Genomic DNA, 23,250 nt, shown 5'->3' with positions numbered 1-23,250 from the left:
GATGTGATGTTTCAGAAAACCCATAAAAAAACCTGTTTCATCCCAAATAAGGTGGAAAGTGAAATTGAGGACACCAGAACAAATCATATAAAATAAATATTGATTACCAATTAAAACAATATTACTAAGAAAACATGTTTGGCTTGAAGCTTCATCAGACTCAAAGTAAAAATAAAAATGAAGAAATACCTAGATTATTTCTAACATATAACGTTTTATATGTAAGAAGCCAGCCAAAAAGGCAAACATCCACTCAAACTAAAGTAACAAGATGATTTAAAATTAATCTCTGTGTTAACTGCAGTTTTTGATATTTTTTGTATCCCACCAACACTACACATTTGAACTCTTCCTAATCAAACACACTTGATTCATGCCTTGCTCGCCTGGAGGAACACGGTTTGGAAACACTGGCCTGTATAATGGGGACATTGAATCAGATGTGCTGCAGAGGAGCCAGTGTTCCTGCTTTATTACTGAGGGACACATAGACACGGAGTAACTGCGCCCTCGTGTGGTTCTCAAAGGCTTCTGAACACAGACATTCAACTCATTTATGCATGATTAAGTTAACCATAGTAGCCTAACTCTAAAACATTCGAAAATAATAGGGTACAAGAGTAAACTTAAACGTAAATAAACTCTTCTAATGCGTCGAAGCTCTATAACTGACACACCTGCTGTTTCCTCACCATTAAAGTGGCATCCATCCAGTTCCCCCTCATGAATGTTACTTTTCGGAACAAGTAAATCTTTTTGCGAGTAAACATTAAAATATTCCTAAATATTCTGAGCGTATTTCTTACATTACTGTGGCTGCATGTTTGAAAGCGCAGATTCGTCAAAGAAGCGAAAAAACACCATTAAAACGCCTGAATGCCATTGCATCAGATACAATACCAAAACGAAGATGCATTTATGAATAAATGAACACAATGGAAGTTTGTTGACTGCCAAACGTCACTGTAACAATGTGATTGGGTGAATTTACTCCACTAAAAACTGGCAAAACACTTAGTCACTTAAAAAAAAAAAAAACTTACGATTTTAGTTTGTTTTAACGTTAGGCCTATATCATTATTATTATCCTTATTCTCATTCCCCCCCCCAATCACAACTGTTTTTAATAGTAAGAAATGTTTCTTGAGCAGCAAATCAGCATATTAGAATGATTTCTGAAGGATCAATGTGACACTGAAGACTGGAGTAATGGCTGGAGATAAATAAATTTTGACGTTTATGAAAATAGAAGTGATTTTAAAGCGTAATAGTATTTCACAATATCAGTTGATACTTTGTCTAAGGCAAGGTAATTTATAGCTACTATAAAAGTAGCTACTGTAATATAAACATACATATCTGACTGTATCATTATTAGATGCATGGTCATTTTTAAGTTTAAACTTGCAAAGTCAACAAAACTGAGAAATATAATCACATACATTGATTTGATTATAATAACGGTTTGGTAATAATAGACCAGAAGAGCCAAAGACTGCACACATACACTAACCCCTGGTGTACATCTACTTTTCTTTAAGACTGGCATATCATTTTCATCCAAAAGGATCTTTTGAATAGTTACCTGACGCTGGCCAGATCCGGTTACACAACACAGCCAGACATCACCTGTGGCTCGGTCAAAACAGAGCCCGACTACTCAATGGAAAGATGGATCCTTTGTGTCGAGGCTTTCCAAGGAGCAGGTTGGAGTGTTTATTGTGTTGCATACACACATATCAGGTGTCAGAGCAGCCGTCACACACACACACCTGTTACCTGCTGATTTACTATTGACCTCCACGTGGCATCTGCTACACAGCACAATACAACACACAAATACAGTTCCCATTCACTAGTCAGTGAAAGTTGAGACGACTGACTGGTGTCATTATGGTGTGGTTAAAACACCCTGTGCCGTGCGTCCTCCTGCTGCTCAGTTAAAAACACACGAGTCCCCGCGTAATGACTGCATCTGGACACTTCAAGTCTGAACTATGAGCATCACTAAGAATTATTAAACACTGGAGTGAGAAATGTTTAAGAACAATCAACAATTACCAAAACAAAAGCAACACACACACACAATCAGTTTTGAACTTTATTTTAAACATTACAAAAACAATCTACAGTGGAAACAATTATATAAAAAAAAAACCCAAATGTAACAAAATTAATGCAACATACCAAACAAATAGACTTATTCAAATAATAGAAAAATAACAATTAATATCAAAAGTGTTGTAAAAATTGGTCAACTTTTTGGAGCTTATTTAGATTTTTTTGGTGTTTTTATTGTTCCTTTCTTCTGAGGTGTCGGTATCTCTTTGTTACATAAATCACAGACCCAGCAACCTGTTGTTGAGAGAGAGAGAGAGAGAGAGAGAGAGAGAGAGAGAGAGAGAGAGAGAGAGAGAGAGAGAGAGAGAGAGAGAGAGAGAGAGAGAGAGAGAGAGAGAGAGAGAGAGAGAGAGAGAGAGAGAGAGAGAGAGAGAGAGAGAGAGAGAGAGAGAGAGAGAGAGAGAGAATAAGTGAATATTGGTCTTTTGGACTGTTCAAAAATATCTCTTTGATGGAACATTTTCATTTTTTTATGTTAAGTGTTTTCTCCTTCACAGAAGCCTGTTATAGGAAAACTGCTCAACACTGGCCTAATTTCCCCCCACGTTTTATAGTTAGCTTTTTCTTTGTATCTGAAGGCCACAGTCCCAGTAAATAATTAAAAATTTAAAGTTGAAATCAAATCATTGTCTATTAGCGTTTGCTATATACAAAACACTACAAGAAATTAACACTTATTCAGCGAGCGAGGGTGCATTAAATTGATAAAGTGACAGTAAAGAAATTCATAAAGTTACAAAATATTTCTATTTCAAATAAATGGTGTTCTTTTGAACTTATTGAAAAAAAATGATTGTTTCCAAAAAAACATGAAGCAGCACACATGGTTTTAACATTGATGATAATCATAAATGTTTCTTGAGCAGCAAATCATCATATTAGAATGATTTCTGAAGGATCATGTGACACTGAAGACTGAAGTAATGATGCTGAAAATCAGTGGTGGACAGCAACGCATTTTTACTTTGTTACTGTACTTAAGTACATTTTTTCAAGTATCTGTACTTTACCAAAGTATTTTTTTTTCCTGTGCATCAGGTTTTAAAGTGACAGCAGCCTAATATCCGGGCTCCCAAATTATGAGACAATATTAAAAACATCTAAAAGGCAGTTTTCCGTATCGATGTCAAAATTGTGGCCGGTAAAAATGCAGTGGCTACCGAGAAAAAAGGTTAATGTCAAGCCCTGTGTGTGTGTGTGTGTTTGTATACTGTATATATATATTTTTATTTATTTATTTATTTATTTATTTATATATACATATAATTTGATTTATTAAAAGTAAACAAAAATCTTGCCCTAAATATTTGATGCAACCGAAGCCTATTTCTAACCGTTTCCTTACATCAGGCTTCTAAAAAGCTTGTGAGGTGAAGTAAGATTTAAACAAACACAATATTGAGTTAATCTTGTCCTGTTAATGTAATGTTGAATTTGAGCTATGTATTCACGTGGGAGAGAGGCCGTCAGCTGCGGACTCACCCAGAGGAATGGAGTCCATGCCCACACAGAAGGTGTGGTAGCCTCGATCACACTTGTCACAGAACATCATCTCCTCCTCATGGTGGGGCTGCTCGCAGACGGTGCAGGTCTTGCACTCCATGCACTGCCAGGGATAACTCTTGATCTGGGACACCAACGCCACACTCATATCCAAGCAGGACGGGTGACCTGAACACAAAGTGAGGCTTCTCATCATTTCCGCTTTTCTCACCATGCTATAAACCCTCAGGCTGATCCAACAGGAAAACAGCATCTTCAATCATCAAGAGGACAATTTTGACCCTGCGGCTTTCAGGTAACAGTTTTAAGATGAGTGCTGTCCTACTACTACATTGAAGAGAAATGTTTAAAGGAATAAACACTAGCAGTGTGGTAGACCACTACATCAGGAAGAGATGGTTTTGACTTACCACTGTTTTGGCACTGGGAGCAGTGGATGAGAGCCTCCGGTTTGCCTTTCTTGTTGGCCTCCTTACCCTTCTGGCATATGCCACATATAGCATTGGGAATGACCTTAGGCTGCAAGGGCAGAGTAATGCTATAAACGCCATGGCAACCAAGGTCATACACACCATCATGTGATATTACGCTTGAACCAAAACCACTATGATTTTCAAAATTAAAGGGACAGTTTACTCAAAAATGAACATGTTGTCACCATTTACTCACCCTCATGTTGTTCCAAACCTGTATGAGTTTCTTTCTTCTGTTGAACACAAACGAAGATATTTTGAAGAATCAAATTGTTGGTAATCAAACAGTTGATGGCACCCATTGACTTCCATATTATTTTTTATAAGTCAATGGGGTCCATCAACTCTGGTTACCAACGTTCTTCAAAATATCTTCTTTTGTAAAAGTATTGTTGTGGTAGAAGTTCATTTTTCGGGTGAACTATCCCTTTAAATGAGCAAAAATACCAGAATAATCTGGGTGCAGGATCTTAAAATTAATTGGAATGGTCTAATATTAAAATTTCAAGAAGCACAAAATATGTACACAAGCAACAAAGAAGAAGAAGAAAAAAAAAGGACCAACATCTGTATAGCACATAAATCAGGATAAAACATACACTACCATTAAAAAGTTTGGGGTCGCACAGATGTTTTAAAGAAATTAATAACAAAAGCGAGATTAAATACATTTATAATACATATATATTATCACTGTTTTACTGTATTTTTTATCAAATAAATGCAGCCTTGGTGAGCATAAGAGACTTCTTTCAAAAACATTAAAAAACCTCAGAGAGCCCAAACTTTTGATTGGTTGTGTATATAATTTAGAGTATATCAAGACTGATACACAATGTGACCATTTGAATGATTGTTTCAGTAAATGTTTGGAACAAAACCATGCAGGAAAACATTTTTAGCAATGCATAAATTATTGTGATATTCAAAATTAGAATAGAGGAAAACGTAGAGGAAGCTACAAAAAATTGCTATATTATGAATAGTTGATCTCAAGAAAGGCGTTTCACACCAATAAACAAATACGCAGTAGCAAAAGCCAATTGTAAATAGTAACAAAAGTGTATCAAAAGGTCACAACACCCAAAAAGTGGCCAAAATACAGAACATTTCTGTAATTCTTGTGCTACTCATAACAACACAGAATTGACACTTTCATTCAGTGCTCACAGCCATTAAGAAATCTCTCTACAGCCTAATTTCTTTAAAACCTCTTTATTCAAAAGGTTACTCTAAATACGGACATGTCAAAGGCCCTACCATAAAAACTGTGAAACTAAAAAGAGCAGTGACAACATTGTGCTGGGGAAACGAAAGAGGCAGGCCAAGCTACAGGTTAAAGACACATTTAGATGTTAGTGAAGTTAACGGAAGGACAAAAGCCTTCATTCTGTCACAGTAGGAAAGTACTAGCCGAACTAAGAGTATTACATTTAAAAAAAAAAAAAAAATTCACATAACAGGAACAAGAACATTTAATGTTTAACTACAAACACTTTTAACAAGACTCAAGAGATTGAATAAAAGAGGGATGGGAACAAACAAGCCAAAAACATACTGAGAGTGAGAGGATCAACAGAAGCTGTACCTACTGTTTTAATCAAGTACTGCAGTGACTCGGGACTACAACTCTTAAATCTTAAATTAGAACAACATGAACATTTTTGTTTAAAGAAAAAATCCAGTTTCATTTAATTCTGGAATTCATCAGACTAGACCACAGTGCATTGTGGGATACAGTATGCACTGTAGTATACTGGCAGACTACTCTGACAAACGTAGCAGATCATTCAGGTACTCTCTGGATACAGAACGTCTACATGTTATGCATACTCGGAGAAGTATACTGTTCGGAGAATATCCTGCGCCAGTTTACACTGCTCATACTTCTAGACATAACGGAACTACAGGGGAAACTAATAATCAAGACAGGTCATCAAATAAGCCTTTAGCTAAGATGTAATGTCAAAATTGCTTCAAACTGTCCAATAAAAAGATATGCAAACTTATCCACAAGAAAAGGTTTGATAAGAAAAAACCTTTGCAACCCAGAATATATATATATATATAAAAACAACAACACCTATTGCACAAATCAGCATAATTTCTGTATGGAAAAATATAACTTTAAATGCAAGCATGTGGGCAAGCTACAATTTTTTGTATTATCACACTGCCAAATTACTGTTTGTTATATATTCACTTTTTATACATTTTGTTTTGTACAAAAAAAAGTGAGATGTTGTTGAGGATAATTAGTAATGTGTTAGGTAAACCTTTTGTTGATCCGCCAAGCATTTTGACAAAAAAAAAAAAAAAAAAAAAAAAACTTACACAATTTAAACAGAGTAAATCAAAGGAAACACTGATATCAAGCATATTTAAGGTGCCCATAGAGTCAGTATAGAAAACAACTGACTTCGACAATGTTATACCAAACAGTAGTTTGATAACCATTTCATGCCTGAAAGATAGTTATGCATCACTAGCATGACAAATAAAGGATAAATAAAGCTCAGTTTAAAAGTGCACTCAGTTTGTTTCACTGGCTCTTCTTCATCTAGCATCTTTAAAGAGACAATACATACAAAAATGCAAACTGTCATCATTTACTAACCATGTGTCTCCAAACCTGTATGACTTTCTTCTGTGGAACATAAAATAATATATTAAGAACTAAATTATGAATTCCTTTCTTCAGCGAAAAAAAATATATATATTTTAAGAAATGTCTTTTTTTTTAATCCATGATACAATGGATGTCAATGGTAACCAAAACTGTTTTGTTACCAACATTCTTCAAAAATTTTATGATTTGCAAAAGTCAGTCATAGTTTGGTTGAACTATCAGCGTGGACGAATACAATTTTATGATAGTTGGAATAGCTATATTTCAAGTCTTCTGTAGCCCTATGATAACTTTGCATGGTTCTTCTATGGTGACTTTAATGGGCGGGGGGCTCGGGAATCATATAGATTATGATCCACAAAAGAGATTTCACAAAAAATAAACCAACGTACAAACATACAGAATGAGATCCACAAAAAAAGAGAAAACAATTCACAAATACGATCAAAATGAGACGTGCAAATATTTTTTAAATTGTGTATTTAATCTATTTTTTCAGCTTTATAAATGTTTTCAGCTAAATGGAAAAGAGCTTTAAAAACGCATGTTGGAAACATGAAACATGCTTGTTATTATTGCTATTTTGTTATTATTACTAGTAACTTGGTTGGGTTGCAACACAGCTGGCCATGTGATTTCAAAACAATAACTTGTCATATGATTGGAGTCCTCATCCAAAAGTGCTATTCAAATCTGTTTCTTACGATTACATATTTATAAATCAGGGAAAGCATTACTGAGTGCACTCTTAATATTTCTTCAACCATTTTATATCTATAGTATGGATTAACACTTTTCAGAGTTTAGCAGCCATGACAGGCAGGTAAGATAGATATTGATAGATAAATAGAGGTATTTTAAGCTATATGAAGTACTGTTCACTTTATAAGGGTATTTACCTTCACAAGTGCATCACAGCAAAAAAGAAAAGAAAAGAAAAAGCCCTAAACTAACACAAAAACGTTATTGCTCAAAAGTCTGTGCAGAACACAGGAACTGTCACTGGGTTTTCCTGGCACTGAAGAAAACGAGTGCCACACTTAAAAAGGAAAATAAGTTCCATTGACTCGTGAAGTCCCAATCTACGACCACCAGGGAGAGTGTGTGTGGGTGCATGAGTGTGTTTGGACAAGGTACTGATGATCAAGTCAGAAGAAAGAGGACTTCTCTGCTGAAAGTGCTGGAAAAGAGGGGTGGCGAAAAGGGGAGAAGAGAGGTGTTGGGTTATTAAAAAAAAAAAAGATCAGGGGCTTTTTTCTTCTACCTTGTACCCAGGGACAGATTTGTGTTGGATGCTGCGAGGAGTGGCGTCTTTGCCCTGGGTGCCGGGTCGGTCTTTGCTCTTGACTTTGGATTGAATTCCGCTGTCTTGGCTGTCTCCATCTGAAGTGTTTCCTGATGAACTGTCCTGCAAGTCAACAGGAAATAAATTGACCCACTTTATTTAACACACTTCCTGTCATCCACGATTCATTGCTGCACGTTATTCAAATGTTGGATCTCTCCTTTCATATAGAGACCACTTTTCTCAATCCAATGAATTATTTAGTTAACAATAACAACATTGATCCAAGATTTTGGTGAGATTGGTAGATTTTTTTTATCACCACTTCAATCAGAAATACACTATATTGGCAAAAGTATTGGGACACCCCTCCAAATCATTGAATTCAGGTGTTCCAATCACTTCCATGGCCACAGTTGTATAAAATCAAGCACCTAGGCATGCAAACTGCTAGCCTGACTGCGTCAGACTTCGTACTTCCGCTCTATTTCAGTTCGCTTCTGTACTCAGTCTGAGACATCGACATGTCTCTCAGATTTCCTCCGGCCTGAAAACAGCCGGCCAATCAACGAACAGAGGGCGGGCTGAGAGCCGTGACGTAGACGCTAAGTACCGAGTTTAAGATTGTGACCGCGGATATGGAGACACGGGATGCAATTCGCTCTGTTGTGGAGAATATTCCCGGCATTTGCAAACTGAAGCCCGAACAAGAAGAGTGTTTGTTAAACATTTTGAATGGAGGTGATGTTGTGGCTCTACTCCCGACAGGTTTTGGGAAAAGTTTAATTTATCAACTATTACCGATCGTCAGAGAGAAACTGGGCAGGCCAAAGGCCGGCAAGGCGATAGTTGTGATTGTGTCCCCCTTGGTTGCACTCATGGAGGATCAGGTTCAGGAGGCAGCAAAACTCGGTCAACCATGTTCACTCCGGTATTTCGCTCGATGGTTTCGTTTTCGCATCATACATGTGTTTACAGTGGAAGTTCAATGCGGCTGAACTGGTGAATAACACACGTCATAACCAGACGTTATGTGATTGGCTTACGGGTAACGAATGATTTTATTCGAGAAAGAAAACACTTTTCAATTATGCCATGCCAGACTCTGTCTACGAAGCAAAGCGAAGTAGCAGAGTTTGGTATTACCAGGCTAGAAAACTGCTTCTGCAAACTCGCTCTCAGGAGCTCAGTGAATTCAATCGTGGTACCATGATAGGTTGCAACCTGTGCAATAAGTCCATTCGTGAAATTTCCTCACTACTAAATATTCCACAGTCAACTGTTATATTATAACAAAGTGGAAGCAATTGAGAACAACAACAACTCAGCCACGAAGTGGTAGGCCACGCCGAAGTCGCCAACGTTCTGCAGAGTCAATAGCTACAGACCTGCAAACTTCATGTGGCCTTCAGATTGAGGCCGAGCAGCTGCATCCAAGCCTTACATCACCAAGTGCAATGCAAAGCGTGGGATGCAGTGGTGTAAAGCATGCCGCCACTGGACTCTAGAGCAGTGGAGACGTGTTCTCTGGAGTGACGAATCACGCTTCTCTGTCTAGCGATCCGGTGGACGAGTCTGGATTTGCTGGTTGCCAGGAGAACGGCACTTGTCTGACTGCATTGTGCCAAGTGTAAAGTTTGGTGGAGGGGGGATTATGGTGCAGGGCTGTTTTTCAGGGGCTGGGCTTGGCCACTTAGTTCCAGTGAAAGGAACTCTTAATGCTTCAGCATACCAAGACATTTTGGACAATTTCATCCTCCCAACTTTGTGGGAACAGTTTGGGGATGGCCCCTTCCTGTTCCAACATGACTGCGCACCAGTGAACAAAGCAAGGTCCATAAAGACATGGATGAGCGACTTTGGTGTGGAGGAACTTGACTGGCCTGCACAGAGTCCTGACCTCAACCCAGCTTTGGGATGAATTAGAGCGGAGACTGCGAGCCAGGCCTTCTCGTCCAACATCAGTGCCGGACCTCACCAATGCGCTTCTAGAAGAATGGTCAAAATTCACACTCCTAAACCTTAAGTAAAGCCTTTCCAGAAGAGTTGCAGCTGTTATAGCTGCAAAGGGTGGGCCAACTGCATATTAAACCCTACGGATCAGGAATGGGATGCCATTAAAGTTCATGTGCATGTAAAGGCAGACGTCCCAAAACTTTTGGCAATATGGTGTATGTTGGGTTGCGAAAGTAGAATGTGTTGTGAACATGGTTTCGGGTTGACATTTTTTTCTCAATACACTTTCCTGGTCATCTGAGCATGTTATTCCGTAGAATTTAATCTTTTTTTTTTCTTTCAACTTCAAATTTGTCAACCCTTAGAACCACCTGGCTCCATTCTGGTATAAAGTGGGTTTCACTTGGACACATGTCAGATTGCAGAAGTAAAATAAATAAATTGGTGATGTCAATTTAACACATAAAATTGGTGCAATTATGGAAAAAATAATGCGTTAAAATTAACGCTTTTAACATAGGCCTGTTGCGATAATTACTTTATCGACTTATCAAACGATATAAGGACACGAGTGACGCATATTGCCCATTGTTTACATACATTTTTCACAAACATTTAGCATCTGTCATCTGGTCTGCTCTCTGTCTGAGGCGGGGCTCAGGCAGCTCCTCCACACACACACGGAGACCTGCGTATGTCCTCCTTTAGGTCAAGTCATATATTTGTGAAAAAAATCAGTTTGCCATCAGTTGTCAGAAGATAAGAGCGATAGCTTTGTCATAGTATGCTTTCAACATTAAAACGGCTTTTCCATGTTTGTCGTCAGCACTGTTCAATGCATTGAATCAATGCCATTGATCTCTATGAAGTGAAACATCAGCTTTAGCATTACCCCAGGTGATGTGTTGATTATCGATTGAGCCTTTTAAAGTGGAACTCAGTTAAATTCATTTCAACACCTTGATTCATTCACAAAAAAAAAGAAAAAAGAGAAGAGCGTTTTTAAGCGTATTATGAATGGTTTAATGATGACTCACTCATAGACAGTCACTTGTGGCCACCTACTATAACAATGTAACTGGACTAACTGACCGCTGGCGTGTGCAGAGATGTGCCAGTGCTGATGCTTCTAAAATATCAAGCAGGGCAATGACTGTGTGCGTGATAAAGCCTATTAGAATAGTTAAAATGCCACAAAAAAAAGATATGGGGGAGATTCCCCTGTATGGGTCTTATTTCTAAACTATATCATATGATATCACAGCACAAGTAAAAGTGCTATTTTCCCCAAATATCTGCACAATTTCAAATGTGATATTGATTTTATTCAACAGTTTAATAAACAAGTTAAAATACGGTTTACATTTTAGACAATTGTCAATATTGCCTGATTTTGCTCAATTTCACCAATGAAAATAGTTCTAAACAAGGCCACAGCAGAACTGTTGTGCGTCTCTGAGCAACACACAGCGGTGTTTCATTACTGAATAAATCTGTGGTTTTTAACTAAACAATTGAGCCAATGATTTACTGACTCATTCATAAAGACGATCACTTGCTTCGTTCCTGAATAAATGAGCCGTTTGAATGAATGACTCATTAAGACAGTGACTTGCCATCACGATGCACTTTTGAATCATTATATATCTTTAAATCAAACACCTGGCTTTATAGTTGTCTAAATATAAGGGAATGACAATCTAATTGCCTTAACCCTCTGGGGTCTGAAGGGGTTTTTGGGCCCTGGAGATGTTTTGACATGCCCTGACATTTGTGATTTTTCAATTACTTATAACATTTTAATGGCTAAAGTCTGCTTACACTGTACTCAGCACAAACTCTGCTACAATAATATGTTAGCAGCATGTATGTAAAAGTTTCTCAAATCATCCTGACCACTTATGCACATACAACAATAGATTGATTTAAAATGTGTAAGACATTATATGTTAGAAAGGCAAGAGTCAATGGCCATGCATATTGATGTGATTCACACCTGGGGACTCCCCTATAATGAGCCTATCAGGGTGAATGGGACTGAGGGAAACAAAAGAATGTGAGTTTTTTCGTAGTTTATTTTCAACATAGTGCACAACATAATCAAAATACACATAATAAAGGTCAAAGGCACAATATTGAGCACATTGACCTAAACAGACAATTGAACAGTTATGCACGTTTGCCATTCCAGAAAACAGTTCCTGTTCAACTGTAGAAACAAGTGAACCATACCTGGCATTTCCAATGTGTCTGCTGCTTCTTTTGCCATGCACTGAAGAAACAACATCAGTAGTCAGTGATGGAGCTTATTTTACCATGATCATATCAGTCCAATGTAGTTGAACAGCTTGCTGACGGTACAGCACTCTGAGAGACAAACAGTTTGAAGACACTCGTGAAAGTTTGAGTCAGAAGGACTCCTCAGTGGTGCAGGTATCTGATCACTGTATATAAAAAAAAAAAAAGAGAGAAAAAAAAGCCAACAACAGTAAGCATGATGTCAGGAGCAATGATATTATTACACTAGAAATCACTAATAGCTTACTAATATTGAAGATTGCAGATTAAAAAAATAAGAAAGTCATATTTGTAGTCATGACACACATGCTGCATTATCATACAGTACAAAAACAAAAATAAATTATTATTGTTTAGCAACATAAACATTGTTTATACATTTGAACAGTATTTCACAGTAAACACTATTCTAAATATTCTTAGACTGTAACATTCATCATTTAACAGTATAGACACTATTACTATTATATTGTATTATGCTTTTATATTACAGAGCATAAAAACACTCTTTATACAACATTTACATGCAATACCAAAATAATTCATATTTCAACATCTCACTCGATTTCACACATTTTAGTCTGGTAATATAGTTTGAAAAAAGCCGACTAGTAAAATGCGTAAACATTTATGTGAAAACACGTTAACTAATGCAAAAGAATGAATGACTTACTCAACAGTAAATGATATCCTCCGCTGGATCAAGCCGCGCGTCACATTGTGCTCTTCTTCTGAGGTAAATTCAAGGCTTTTTCCACATATCGTGTCTTCTTCCAAAACTGATGAAACGTAGAGTAACCTGACGCAGCTTGATGGTTTGTTTATCCAGGTGATATGGGCATTTACAGGTTCGTTTAACTCAGGTGGATGATTACCGTATGAATAGCCTGCGCTGTGCGTGTGTGTGACCACATTACAAATAATGAGCTCAGACAGGAAATATTGTACATCTCATTGGGTTCATAAGGATTACATAATCAGCGTAGATTTGATTTCAATTGGTTCATTTATAGGTAGACATTTCAAGCTCTCTATACACGTTTCTCATGTGAGTGTGGAAGTATTCGCAGATTTTCGGTTCATTTTTGTGACGCGTTTCGGAAAGAAGTTTGTGGAGATTGAAACAGCAGAAAGCGCACCCTGTTTGCTTCCTTTATTTTACAAAAGTGGAGTGGTTTTTTGTAGTGCTGTCAAACGATTAAAATATTTAATCGCAATTAATCGCATTAATGTCATAGTTAACTCGCAATTAATCGCAATTAAACACACATTTTTATCTATTCTAAAGGTCTCTTGATTTATTTTTGTCCCATTATTTTTTCTCATTTTAATGCTCTTATCAACATGGAAAAGTGGATCGGCTTGCTTTGTGCAAATGTTTTTTATTGAAAACAACATTGGCATATACTGTGTTCAATTTCACACAAACATTCTCACTTGGAGCAAATAATCTCTCACACAATGTAACACTGTCCATCAATAAAAGGGTGAAAGAAATCCTGACGAGGTCCTGATATTGACGAGGGGGCGGAGAATTCGCATCAGGTGTGTGTGTGTGTGTGTGTGTGTGCTTGGCCATCATCAAGTGGTATTTCAGACTGCACGTGCTGCGATGATGATAGCTCAGTTCACAACGACAAAACACACAGATCACTTTGGTCTCGTCAATGGAACCATTTGGCAACTTTTTAAAAGTAAACTTTCCATTCAGAATCTTATTGGCATCCATTTCGGCATCTCGCGCTCGTCATCCACTCAAAACGTAACGTTAACCTACTATTTGGCCGGCTCGCAAGCCCAAACAAGTGTGTGCGGCGTGCCTGTTGTTTTGTTTCCGGTCTAGCTAGATCCGCTTGCGCTTTGGTTGACGAAGCAACAAAACGTCCTCGCGCGGCGCAAGCCATTGACATGAATGGGTTTCATAGCGCAGCGCCACGCATGCCGCGTCCTGTTGCAAAAGCATGTGAAAAAAACTACAAAGTTTGCTAGGCCAAAAAGACCGTTAATCTCACGATAAAAAAATGTATGCCATTAAAATGGGTTTGCGTTAACGCCGTTAATAACGCGTTTAACTGACAGCCCTAGTTTTTTGTAATTATGAGTGCACTGAAATAAAAATAGACCTTGAAGAATAGTTTCAAATGATGTCCCACTGTTATCTGTATGACCAATAATGAGAGAGTATTTTAAGTTATTTTTGATGTTATCAGGAAAAAAATGCAGCAAAATGCTTTGGCTCGTTAGTGGACCCCAGAGGGTTAACTATAACTAAACTAGTCTCAGCCTCAGACGTCACGGCCACAGACTGTTGGCTGAACGTCTGATGCATAAGGCACACAAAATTGGAAACATTTCAGGAGTCTGATTGGTTGAATTCTACAGGACTTCCAGGAGACGTGTGTGTCACGTTCCGCCTGGAAACAAAGATGCCGTGGTGCCAAACCCCCTCATGGAAAAAGAAAGCTATTTTGTTTACAACTGTGATAAGCGCTTATCAGGATTAACTAAACGTTGGATTTTCAAAAGTATGTAAAGTTCGCATTGTAGACTCTTTAAAATAAGTTCAAGAGTTGGTTTTTTTAGGTTATTGTAGGGACATCGAAGTTATATTTTAATCCCCCTAAACATGACGCGTCGCAAAACTAACTGTGATTGGCTGCTTTACATGTCAGTCAGACGGCCTCAGGGCAGTCCTTGGCCAATAAAAGCTGCTATGGACTCCAGACCTTCTACCGTTAGTCTGAAGGTCTGGAAGCGCGAGACTATAACTAAACCAACTGTGCATTTATAGTCACGGTCACATGAAAACAACTTACAGAGGAACCTTTATGCTTTTTTCCGTCTTCTTTTCCATCTTCACCATCATCAGAGTCGCCATCACTGTCCAGGGCAGGCAGCTCTGGGTCCAGCGGAGGCTCAAACAGAGCTGTGTTCAAGGGCAAGTAGCGGAGCTCATTTGGAGAGTACCTGGATGAGGCAAGAAAAGCTCAGTCAGAAAGCTAAACAGTGGCTACATTTTAGGACAACATTCCAGCATTGTTCTCAAGTACAATGGAGACTACAATAACTCATCAACAGGTAAATCAGAAGCTCAGCAGGATTTGCAAAAAAGCAGCAACAATTTATTACACAATTCACCTTTTGTAGTACTCTTGGAACTGGCCAGGGATGAGTGCAACTGGGTATGGACCGGTCTTGGTTCTTTCTGGAGGGAGGACTTTGTATTTTCCTTGAGGTACCTGAATAATCTACAGGTAAAAGAGAAAGCGCGAAACAAATAAGTTAATAAATATTTACATAGGTGTTCAGAGCCATTGCTAGGGTGTTGCAGGTCCTAGGGTTTTCTACATACTTTTCATACATTTTCTACACAGAATTTTGTTAATATGCCTGTCTTGACAATAGGGCTGGGTATTGACACAAATTTCACAATTCGATTCGATTCAATATAGATTATTTTGGATATCAGGTACAATACATGGCAAAGAAAACAAATCTCTTAACTAATGCTGTAAACTATGGGAGTCAGTTGTAGCCTACTAGGCTTCATTAGCCTACTATAATGTTGAAGGTAAAAATTAACTGATTTGTAGCTATACAAACACTTAAATTACACTTTTATTTATTTTTATAATAGGAAAGTTATATGAAATATAACAATTTAAATGGTGGCTGTCATAAAAACTTGCCAGATTTATTCAAACATGCATTCAATATTTAAGAACATTAAAAATTAAAAATATGGTGCATATATTTAGCAAAATTCTCCTCTCTAGAGTTAATTTTTCTAGCTGACTAACTGACTAAGTTTATGGTCACATATGGTTTTGTGACGTCTGAGGTAAATGTGACGTTACATGACATTGTTTACAAGTTGTTTAACTGACGTCTTTCCACAGATGAGACACTGATTGAGCGATACCACGTTACATGATATGGATTTCGATGAGTTCCAGAGCGATCTCACGCACGCCACAGCGACAAAACGCTATTTATGTTTTTTAATTTCATAAGAAAATGGACATAATTCTAAATTTGAGACTATTTCATAATAATAGTCACAAAGCACAAAGATTATTGATGGGCGCTACAATGTTCCATTCATTCATCAAATGAAAACAGGATGACTAATTGATTCTTGAGATTTAAGAATCGATATTGGTTCGTAAAAATGAGACTCGATTAATATCGAGAAATCGATATTTGTTACCCAGCCCTACTCGACGAGTATCCTTACAAACACAGTCGGTTACGTCTTAAGTGAATGTAAACAGTTGAGAAAGAAAACGGATGCGTATCAGTATCCATGCATTCAGTCTTAGAGTGACAGCAGCCCAATATTCATGTTGCTCTGTGTCATTAATGTTAATAAAAAAAAAAAAGCCAGAGAAATCCCTTGTTAGACCTACATGAAAAACTATTTATTTTAAAAATCTGTTTATAGCAATGTTTATTTAATTTGTCTCTTTGTTCTATTGCATTTATTTATCCATGCTTGTAATTTGTTTATTTGTTCTTATTGTATCACTGACTGTTCAGTTGTCTTTAATAACATTTGATCTTTATTAGTTAGGGCTAGAAGCTTTTGCTGTGGTATCAAAGTAAAGTGAGATTTAAACAAGAAATAGAAAGGATAAGTTATTTTTCGTCTCCCCCAACACACACTTTTTTTTTTTTTTTCCCAACCCAAAAAATGATCGGATCTGTGACACAAAAAGTGCAATATTATACGAACCGCAAGTTTTCTGGGTGGTTACTGGGATAATGTTATGTAGTTATTAGGGTATTCTGGCTGACTATAAGGGCTGCGTTTAAGTTAAATTTGTTATGTCCTTCCCTCTATAACTTTCCTCTGCCTTTGCACAAGTGCCCACTACTGGTGGAACCCTTGAAATTTGTTTAAATGGAACGAACTAAGCCTTAGATCACTTGGAATCTGATATGGAGCAGATTTATTATTTACAGTTTTTTTCCCTATGAATTTACACACCATTCTATAGGCCTGTATGCATGCTTGGGCTGTTGGAGAAAATATTTAAAAAATAAGTGAGACCTGCAGTAACGTAGTGTGATTGTGTGATCGTTCCATCTGTCAAAATTGAGGGGTCGAGGGGCAGTCCAAATAAACTTCCCTCGCCCACTTGACGAAGTTGACCGCGCTTCAAAAAGGCGGGGGGTGGGGTGGATTCCCCTGAGGGGAAGTGCTTAGGGAAGTGTACGTCTAAAAGCGGAGTGCTAGATGCTTTCATTTGTGTATCTAAATGAAGCTGTTTTATATGAATTTTACACACTATAGCACACAATCAGATTATCAAAGAACATGAGCACATCTTACATGTGTTTGAAGGTCAAAATAAGCCCTTCTCTCTTCCATCCGCTCTCGGTTGAAATTACTGTTGAATTCAGCCGCTTTTTTAGCAGCTTTCTTTATGTACTCCGGCACTTTACTGGCTTCAACTTTTTGAGGATTCTGTTGTTGCATTTGCTAAAAAGAAAAAAGTCAGACTTTTAGCACTCACAGACTTCATTATTACATGATTATTCCTGCAAACAAGCATATAACAGTTTACATGTTTTTGAAAAAAGTCACTTATGCTCACCAAAGATGCGTTCTTGCGAAATATTATTCAAATTTTAAATTATTTTCAATTAAATGTATATAATATGCTATTTATTCCTGTGATAGTAAAGCTGAATTTTCAGCATCATTCGTCCAGTATTCAGCATCACATGACCCATTCTATCATGATGATTTGTTGCTAAAGAAACATTTCTGATTATTATCAATTCAATATCAGTTGTGCTGCGTTTTTGTGGCAACTGTGATATTTCAGTATATCAGGATTTTTTTTATGAATAAACTAAAGTAAAAAATTGACTACTTGCACAAATACTTATGTATTCTATTCTTATTACGGCTCAGGCATTTCTGGTAACAGTGCTCAGTGCACCTACATAGAGACAGTTACTCATGAGAACACAGATTATTGCTAGGTTTTAGGCCTGTCAGTTGATTAAAACAATGTTGCCTGCATTAACATGAATTATACTGAGCCTGCAGAAATGTTCCTATAAATGTATTATCCAAATGTGCATTGTGTATAATAAATAAATAAATATATTTCCCTACTAACCTGCAGCAGTTTAGTACTCATTTACAGTGTTTTTCACATACTGATCATATTTCATACCTGTTGAGTTTCCCTTTATAAATGAATTTGACTGGTAAACAGGATTTGCTTGTGGTGTGCTTGTTGTGCTCTTATTCCAGTTATTTAAAATAGTTTGAATTAATCCGCTACTTGCCTTAATTAAATCTGCTTACCATCATTACATTTCTTGTCTTAAACCTTAACGCATTGACAGCATTACTACTATGAATATTAAGAATTTTGGGCATAAACATGTAAATGACATACATTGAAATACAAAAAACATTTAAAACAAATAATTAAAGGTTCATTCTGATATTATTCATCAGAATATCTCTTCTCCTGTCCCTGAAATCAAGAAAATGTCCGGGTTTTTAAATAGACTTCTCATTTTAAGTGGTGTTTAGTAAAGTAGGTGGCTACAGCACACTGAAAATATACCGTACATAAGCGGAAGCCAGCGAGCCATACTTTGAAAACTAAACTCAGAGCATGTAGTTCATTGAAATAGATTTTTTTGTTGTAACAATCTATAACTCTTCAATGTTAATTGTGATCAATGTAATGCATCCTTGCTGAGTAAAATTATTTGTATATAAGAGTACCATATAATTTATATAACGAATAAAAGAGTGTTACTCACTGCACTAAGAGTGCTCACAGAGTACTCCTTAGTTATCCTCTGCCGCTCTCGCTCCTGCAGTATGACTGAGTACTCGGCATGTTTGGCTGGGTACTCCTTAATCATCAAATCAATAACTTCATCACTGCGCAAAGCAGTGAGACCTAAGGGAAGAAGGGTGGAACATCAATATAGGATTCTCACATTAAGCCTTAGACTAGGCTGATACAGTGAATTTACTACTACTATTATTATTATTTCTAGTGGGTACACGTCAAGGCTGAAAAGCTGTTGAGCAAATTATTAATTAAATCACTGTGTTGGAAAAGTAAACCATCTCTGTATGAGACATAAATCAGTTAATTTCAGGGTAAAGTCACCTGTTGTCAATTTTACAACATTTTTTTCTTTCTGTTAAGCAAATTCAAGATAATAAGACTGAAAGACTGAATTATTAAAATCTTACCCAGTGTACACTGCGTTTCCGTAATGACATTTTGCTCTCTCAGATAAAGTTTTTCTTTGTGAGACAGGTCTCTTCTTTCCATATCTGGTATGAAGTTGAAAATTAAAACATGTGTTGACAGCAAAATACAAAACTTCATCTCTATCATCAGTAACTGAATCCGAAAATAAAACCACTATTTGACCGATAACATGAAAGTGAAAACCATTCAATTCAATTTTCCCTGCTGATAGTTAGAGGCTTGTCGCTCATACCTGGATACTTCCGTTTGAATGACGTGACTCCCAAGTACTCGCTCACTTGTTCTTGTAGCATATAATACTCTCCTGTGTCATCCGGAGGCCATTTGTATTCTGTCAGATTTTCAGCAGGGAAGTATGTTGGCCTGTAATGAAACAGCAAGGCTCAATACACAGAAAGTAACCCTGGGCCAGAATGAGGAGTAAAAATTGGCCTTGGCCAGCCAATAACGCCACCAACAGGTGCAGTTTCATAGAAATAAATATAATATGATGGTGCAAGAAAAACTGCTAAATAGTTCCATTGTCATGGTGAAGGAATATATTTTAATAAAAAAAATATGGCTCGTATGAAATATTTCTAGATAAATTCTCTTAACCCTCACATTGTGTTCTGGTCATTTTGACCCAGAGAGGATTTTCTTTTCCCCAAATATGCTAGTTAATGTATTCGCACTGGACTAAAACTTCCTCACAAAGGGTATTACAACTTGAACTTGCCAAAAAATGTATAATTTGTATATTTTTGGGTGATTTTTTCCACCTTCAAAAATGACCGGCCTACAAAAAATGTATTATAAATCTCTCGTTATGCTATGTTTTTTGCCAAATATTTGGTTCCAACTTTGTGTCAACTTGTTTTATTTTATTTCAGCATACGGTCACGTCAACCTAGCCGTTACACCAACTATGACATTATGGATAAGTCAGTTTGACCTTTTCTTATCAGTCCAAAACATACATTTAGGAGGATGTAAGCTTCCTGGATATACAGTGGTGTGAATAAGTTATTACCCCCATGCTAAAGTTGCCTAAAAAGAGGAATAAAAAATCATCTTTTGGAAATTGATCTTAATGCCTTAATTAGAAAAATGAGGAAAAATCCAACCTTTAAGGGCACCAATTTTCTTTGTGTATGAATAATGTATCATAAATAAATAAATGTTCTTCCTTAAAATACAGGGTGCATAAGTCAGGCCCCCCCTATGTTAAATTCCCATAGAGTCAGGCAGATTTTTATTTTTAAAGGCCAGTTATTTCATGGATCCAGGATAATATGCATCCTGATAAAGTTTCCTTGGCCTTTGGAATTAAAATATCCCACATCATCACATTCCCTTCACCATACCTAGAGATTGGCATGGGGTACTTTCCATAAGATCATCTTTCAATGCAAATCAAACCAGCTATTAGGCTAACTGAAATAACACCATGCCAATCTCTAGGTATGGTGAAGGGAATGTGATGATGTGGGATATTTTAATTCCAAAGGCCAAGGGAACTTTATCAGGATGCATATTATCCTGGATCCATGAAATAACTGGCCTTTAAAAATAAAAATCTGCCTGACTCTACGGGAATTTAACATAGGGGGGGCCTGACTTATGCACCCTGTATTTTAAGGAAGAACATTTATTTATTTATGATACATTATTCATACACAAAGAAAATTGGTGTCCTTAAAGGTTGGATTTTTCCTCATTTTTCTAATTAAGGCATTAAGATCAATTTCCAAAAGATGATTTTTTATTCCTCTTTTTAGGCAACTTTAGCATGGGGGTAATAACTTATTCACACCACTGTATTTGTTGCTCTTATTTTTGCTCTTCACTTCCACTTCTCTTTTACCTCTACTTTCATTCTGCAAATATCTTGCTTCTTTGGGGTCCTTCTTTCTCTATAGTCTAATCTTCACAATCTTCATCTGTTAAATACAATACTTTGGAATTTATAATAAACTATAGAATAAGAAAGATCTTATTTTTGTTTAAACTTATTTGCAATTACAATTTTGATATACTTTATTCATTTGTTTGTTATTCCCTATTCGAATTTAACCTCTGACATAATCACTGCTTGACTGCCTGGATATCATTGCATCACCGGCCAAAATAATAATAATAATAATAAAAAAATAATAATTCAGCCTACGCCACTGGCAAGGTTTAAAGGGGCAAATTTCCTGAGATTTTAACAGTTATGTGTGTTGAACATCATAGAAGTCAATTTTACCATCTGTTAGTTTTGATTGTAGGAGAAAACTAGTTAATAAAAACGAAACAACAAAACTATTTTCAACTTACGGGTTTAAATTCGTCTTCATGTCAGCATCACAGGATGTGTCGTTTTCTTGTACTACAGTGGATTGATGACTCATCTGTGTCTCATAATTATTCATAAGACTGCATGTCCTTAACCTATGAAAAGATGCCTTAATTATTCATGACAGCATGCAAGATGCAACAGCATGTTCATATATATTTTCGATGCAGAGAAGAAATGCTGTGCATTTAGTTGTGTATTAAATTATAGCTGTCACAGGATATGTACTGCATGTAATTTACAGTGAGCTTATAAAACCACGAGTATATTGTGTAGGTGTAATGGTACATTGCTGTGTGCATCTGTGGGAAGCTTTGATGCTTTTAATGAGAGCAAAATAAAACGGTCTCAATCAGAAGCCGTAGCTGTGTTGTGGGGCTCTCACTTTTGTAGCACTTTTAAAACTGTGTGTGGTGCGAACTGACTCCTGCTGAAACAGGGGGGTTTCATGACCCTCTAATAAAAACACCTGTGATTGTGTGTGTCAGATGTGCTGCTCACCCCAGCTCTTGGTTGGACGTGTCACAGCTCCGGGAACTGTCCCCTGAACCCATCCTGCGTCTCTTGAGGGCTTGACTACCATCACTGGAATTCTCCTCAATGTCATCCTGTTTCAAGAGACATAAATAAGATTACTTCTAGGAAATTTCAACGTTCCCCATTGGGAGGAATTGAGAGATAATGTTTAGCACCGCAACCTAGATCTAAAACCATCTTATATTGCCGCAATAAACTATTAGTGTCTGTCCAAAACCATCCAAATAATACATGTGGGGTTATTTCATGCGTTTTAATTTCTTTTAGACAAGAAGTTTTACCCTGAGCATCATCTATGTATTTACCTCTCTCTCGGCTAGCAGGCTAATAGTAAATAAACAAAGGCGACTTTGGCTCACATTCAAGTTTTTACCGACGCAGTAATAGCATATATGTGAGCCTCATATTCTACAATGTTATAACTGCAGTCTGTGCTACGAGATGTAGCAGTAAACATCCACAGACCTTCACGGACTGCGTCCCAGGAGTCGCGGGATTGCTATCGCACGGTCTCGGCGACAGAACAGCCGCCATGTTGATGTTCTGCTAATGAAAGAGTGTCGCATTCCGACTGGAAACTAGGAACACAAGAAAGTGTTCCGACCTCAACACGCAAAAAGAACCGTGTAATATACTATTGTAAATATTTTATGTTGAAAACAAAATTTCATTTAATCTTATTTACATTTTATACACTTTTCATAGGAATAGTTTATATTTAATTTAAAAGCAATATTTGTTATGCTTTTCTATTATTAATTGAATGGACATCATTTAAATTAAATACACAAAAGGCTAGATTACTTTGATTATCTCTCCAAAACGCATTGGCCCGTAGCTGTTTTTTTTAAATGTATTAATAATTT

At 37.0% G+C, this 23,250-nt stretch overlaps 1 protein-coding gene across 2 annotated transcripts; it reads right to left on the bottom strand.

Annotated features, from left to right (window-relative positions):
• Positions 1 to 2,165: 2,165 nt before the first annotated feature.
• phf10 (PHD finger protein 10) lies at positions 2,166 to 22,961 on the bottom strand. Of its 2 annotated transcripts, XM_056249856.1 has the most exons (13): positions 22,850 to 22,961; positions 22,349 to 22,455; positions 21,829 to 21,942; positions 19,760 to 19,890; positions 19,506 to 19,589; positions 19,061 to 19,203; positions 17,601 to 17,750; positions 15,404 to 15,513; positions 15,082 to 15,232; positions 7,991 to 8,134; positions 4,035 to 4,143; positions 3,604 to 3,792; positions 2,167 to 2,355 (listed from the first exon to the last, which is right to left on the bottom strand). In XM_056249856.1, exons 1-13 carry the CDS (start codon positions 22,916 to 22,918, stop codon positions 2,270 to 2,272), a joined length of 1,587 nt encoding a protein of 528 aa, XP_056105831.1. In that variant the 5' UTR covers positions 22,919 to 22,961; the 3' UTR covers positions 2,167 to 2,269. The 2 variants fall into 2 exon arrangements, with proteins under 2 accessions (XP_056105841.1, XP_056105831.1); XM_056249866.1 differs by lacking the exon at positions 7,991 to 8,134 and having other exon boundaries at positions 2,166 to 2,355.
• Between the last annotated feature and the right edge of the window lie 289 nt (positions 22,962 to 23,250).

The sequence above is a fragment of the Rhinichthys klamathensis genome, unplaced genomic scaffold, assembly GCF_029890125.1.
Source record: "Rhinichthys klamathensis goyatoka isolate OS25496 unplaced genomic scaffold, OSU_Roscu_1.1 h1tg000003l_1, whole genome shotgun sequence".
NCBI lineage: Eukaryota > Metazoa > Chordata > Actinopteri > Cypriniformes > Leuciscidae > Rhinichthys > Rhinichthys klamathensis.
Note: the sequence above shows the minus strand (reverse complement) of the source record. Positions and strands in the feature narration are given on the sequence as shown.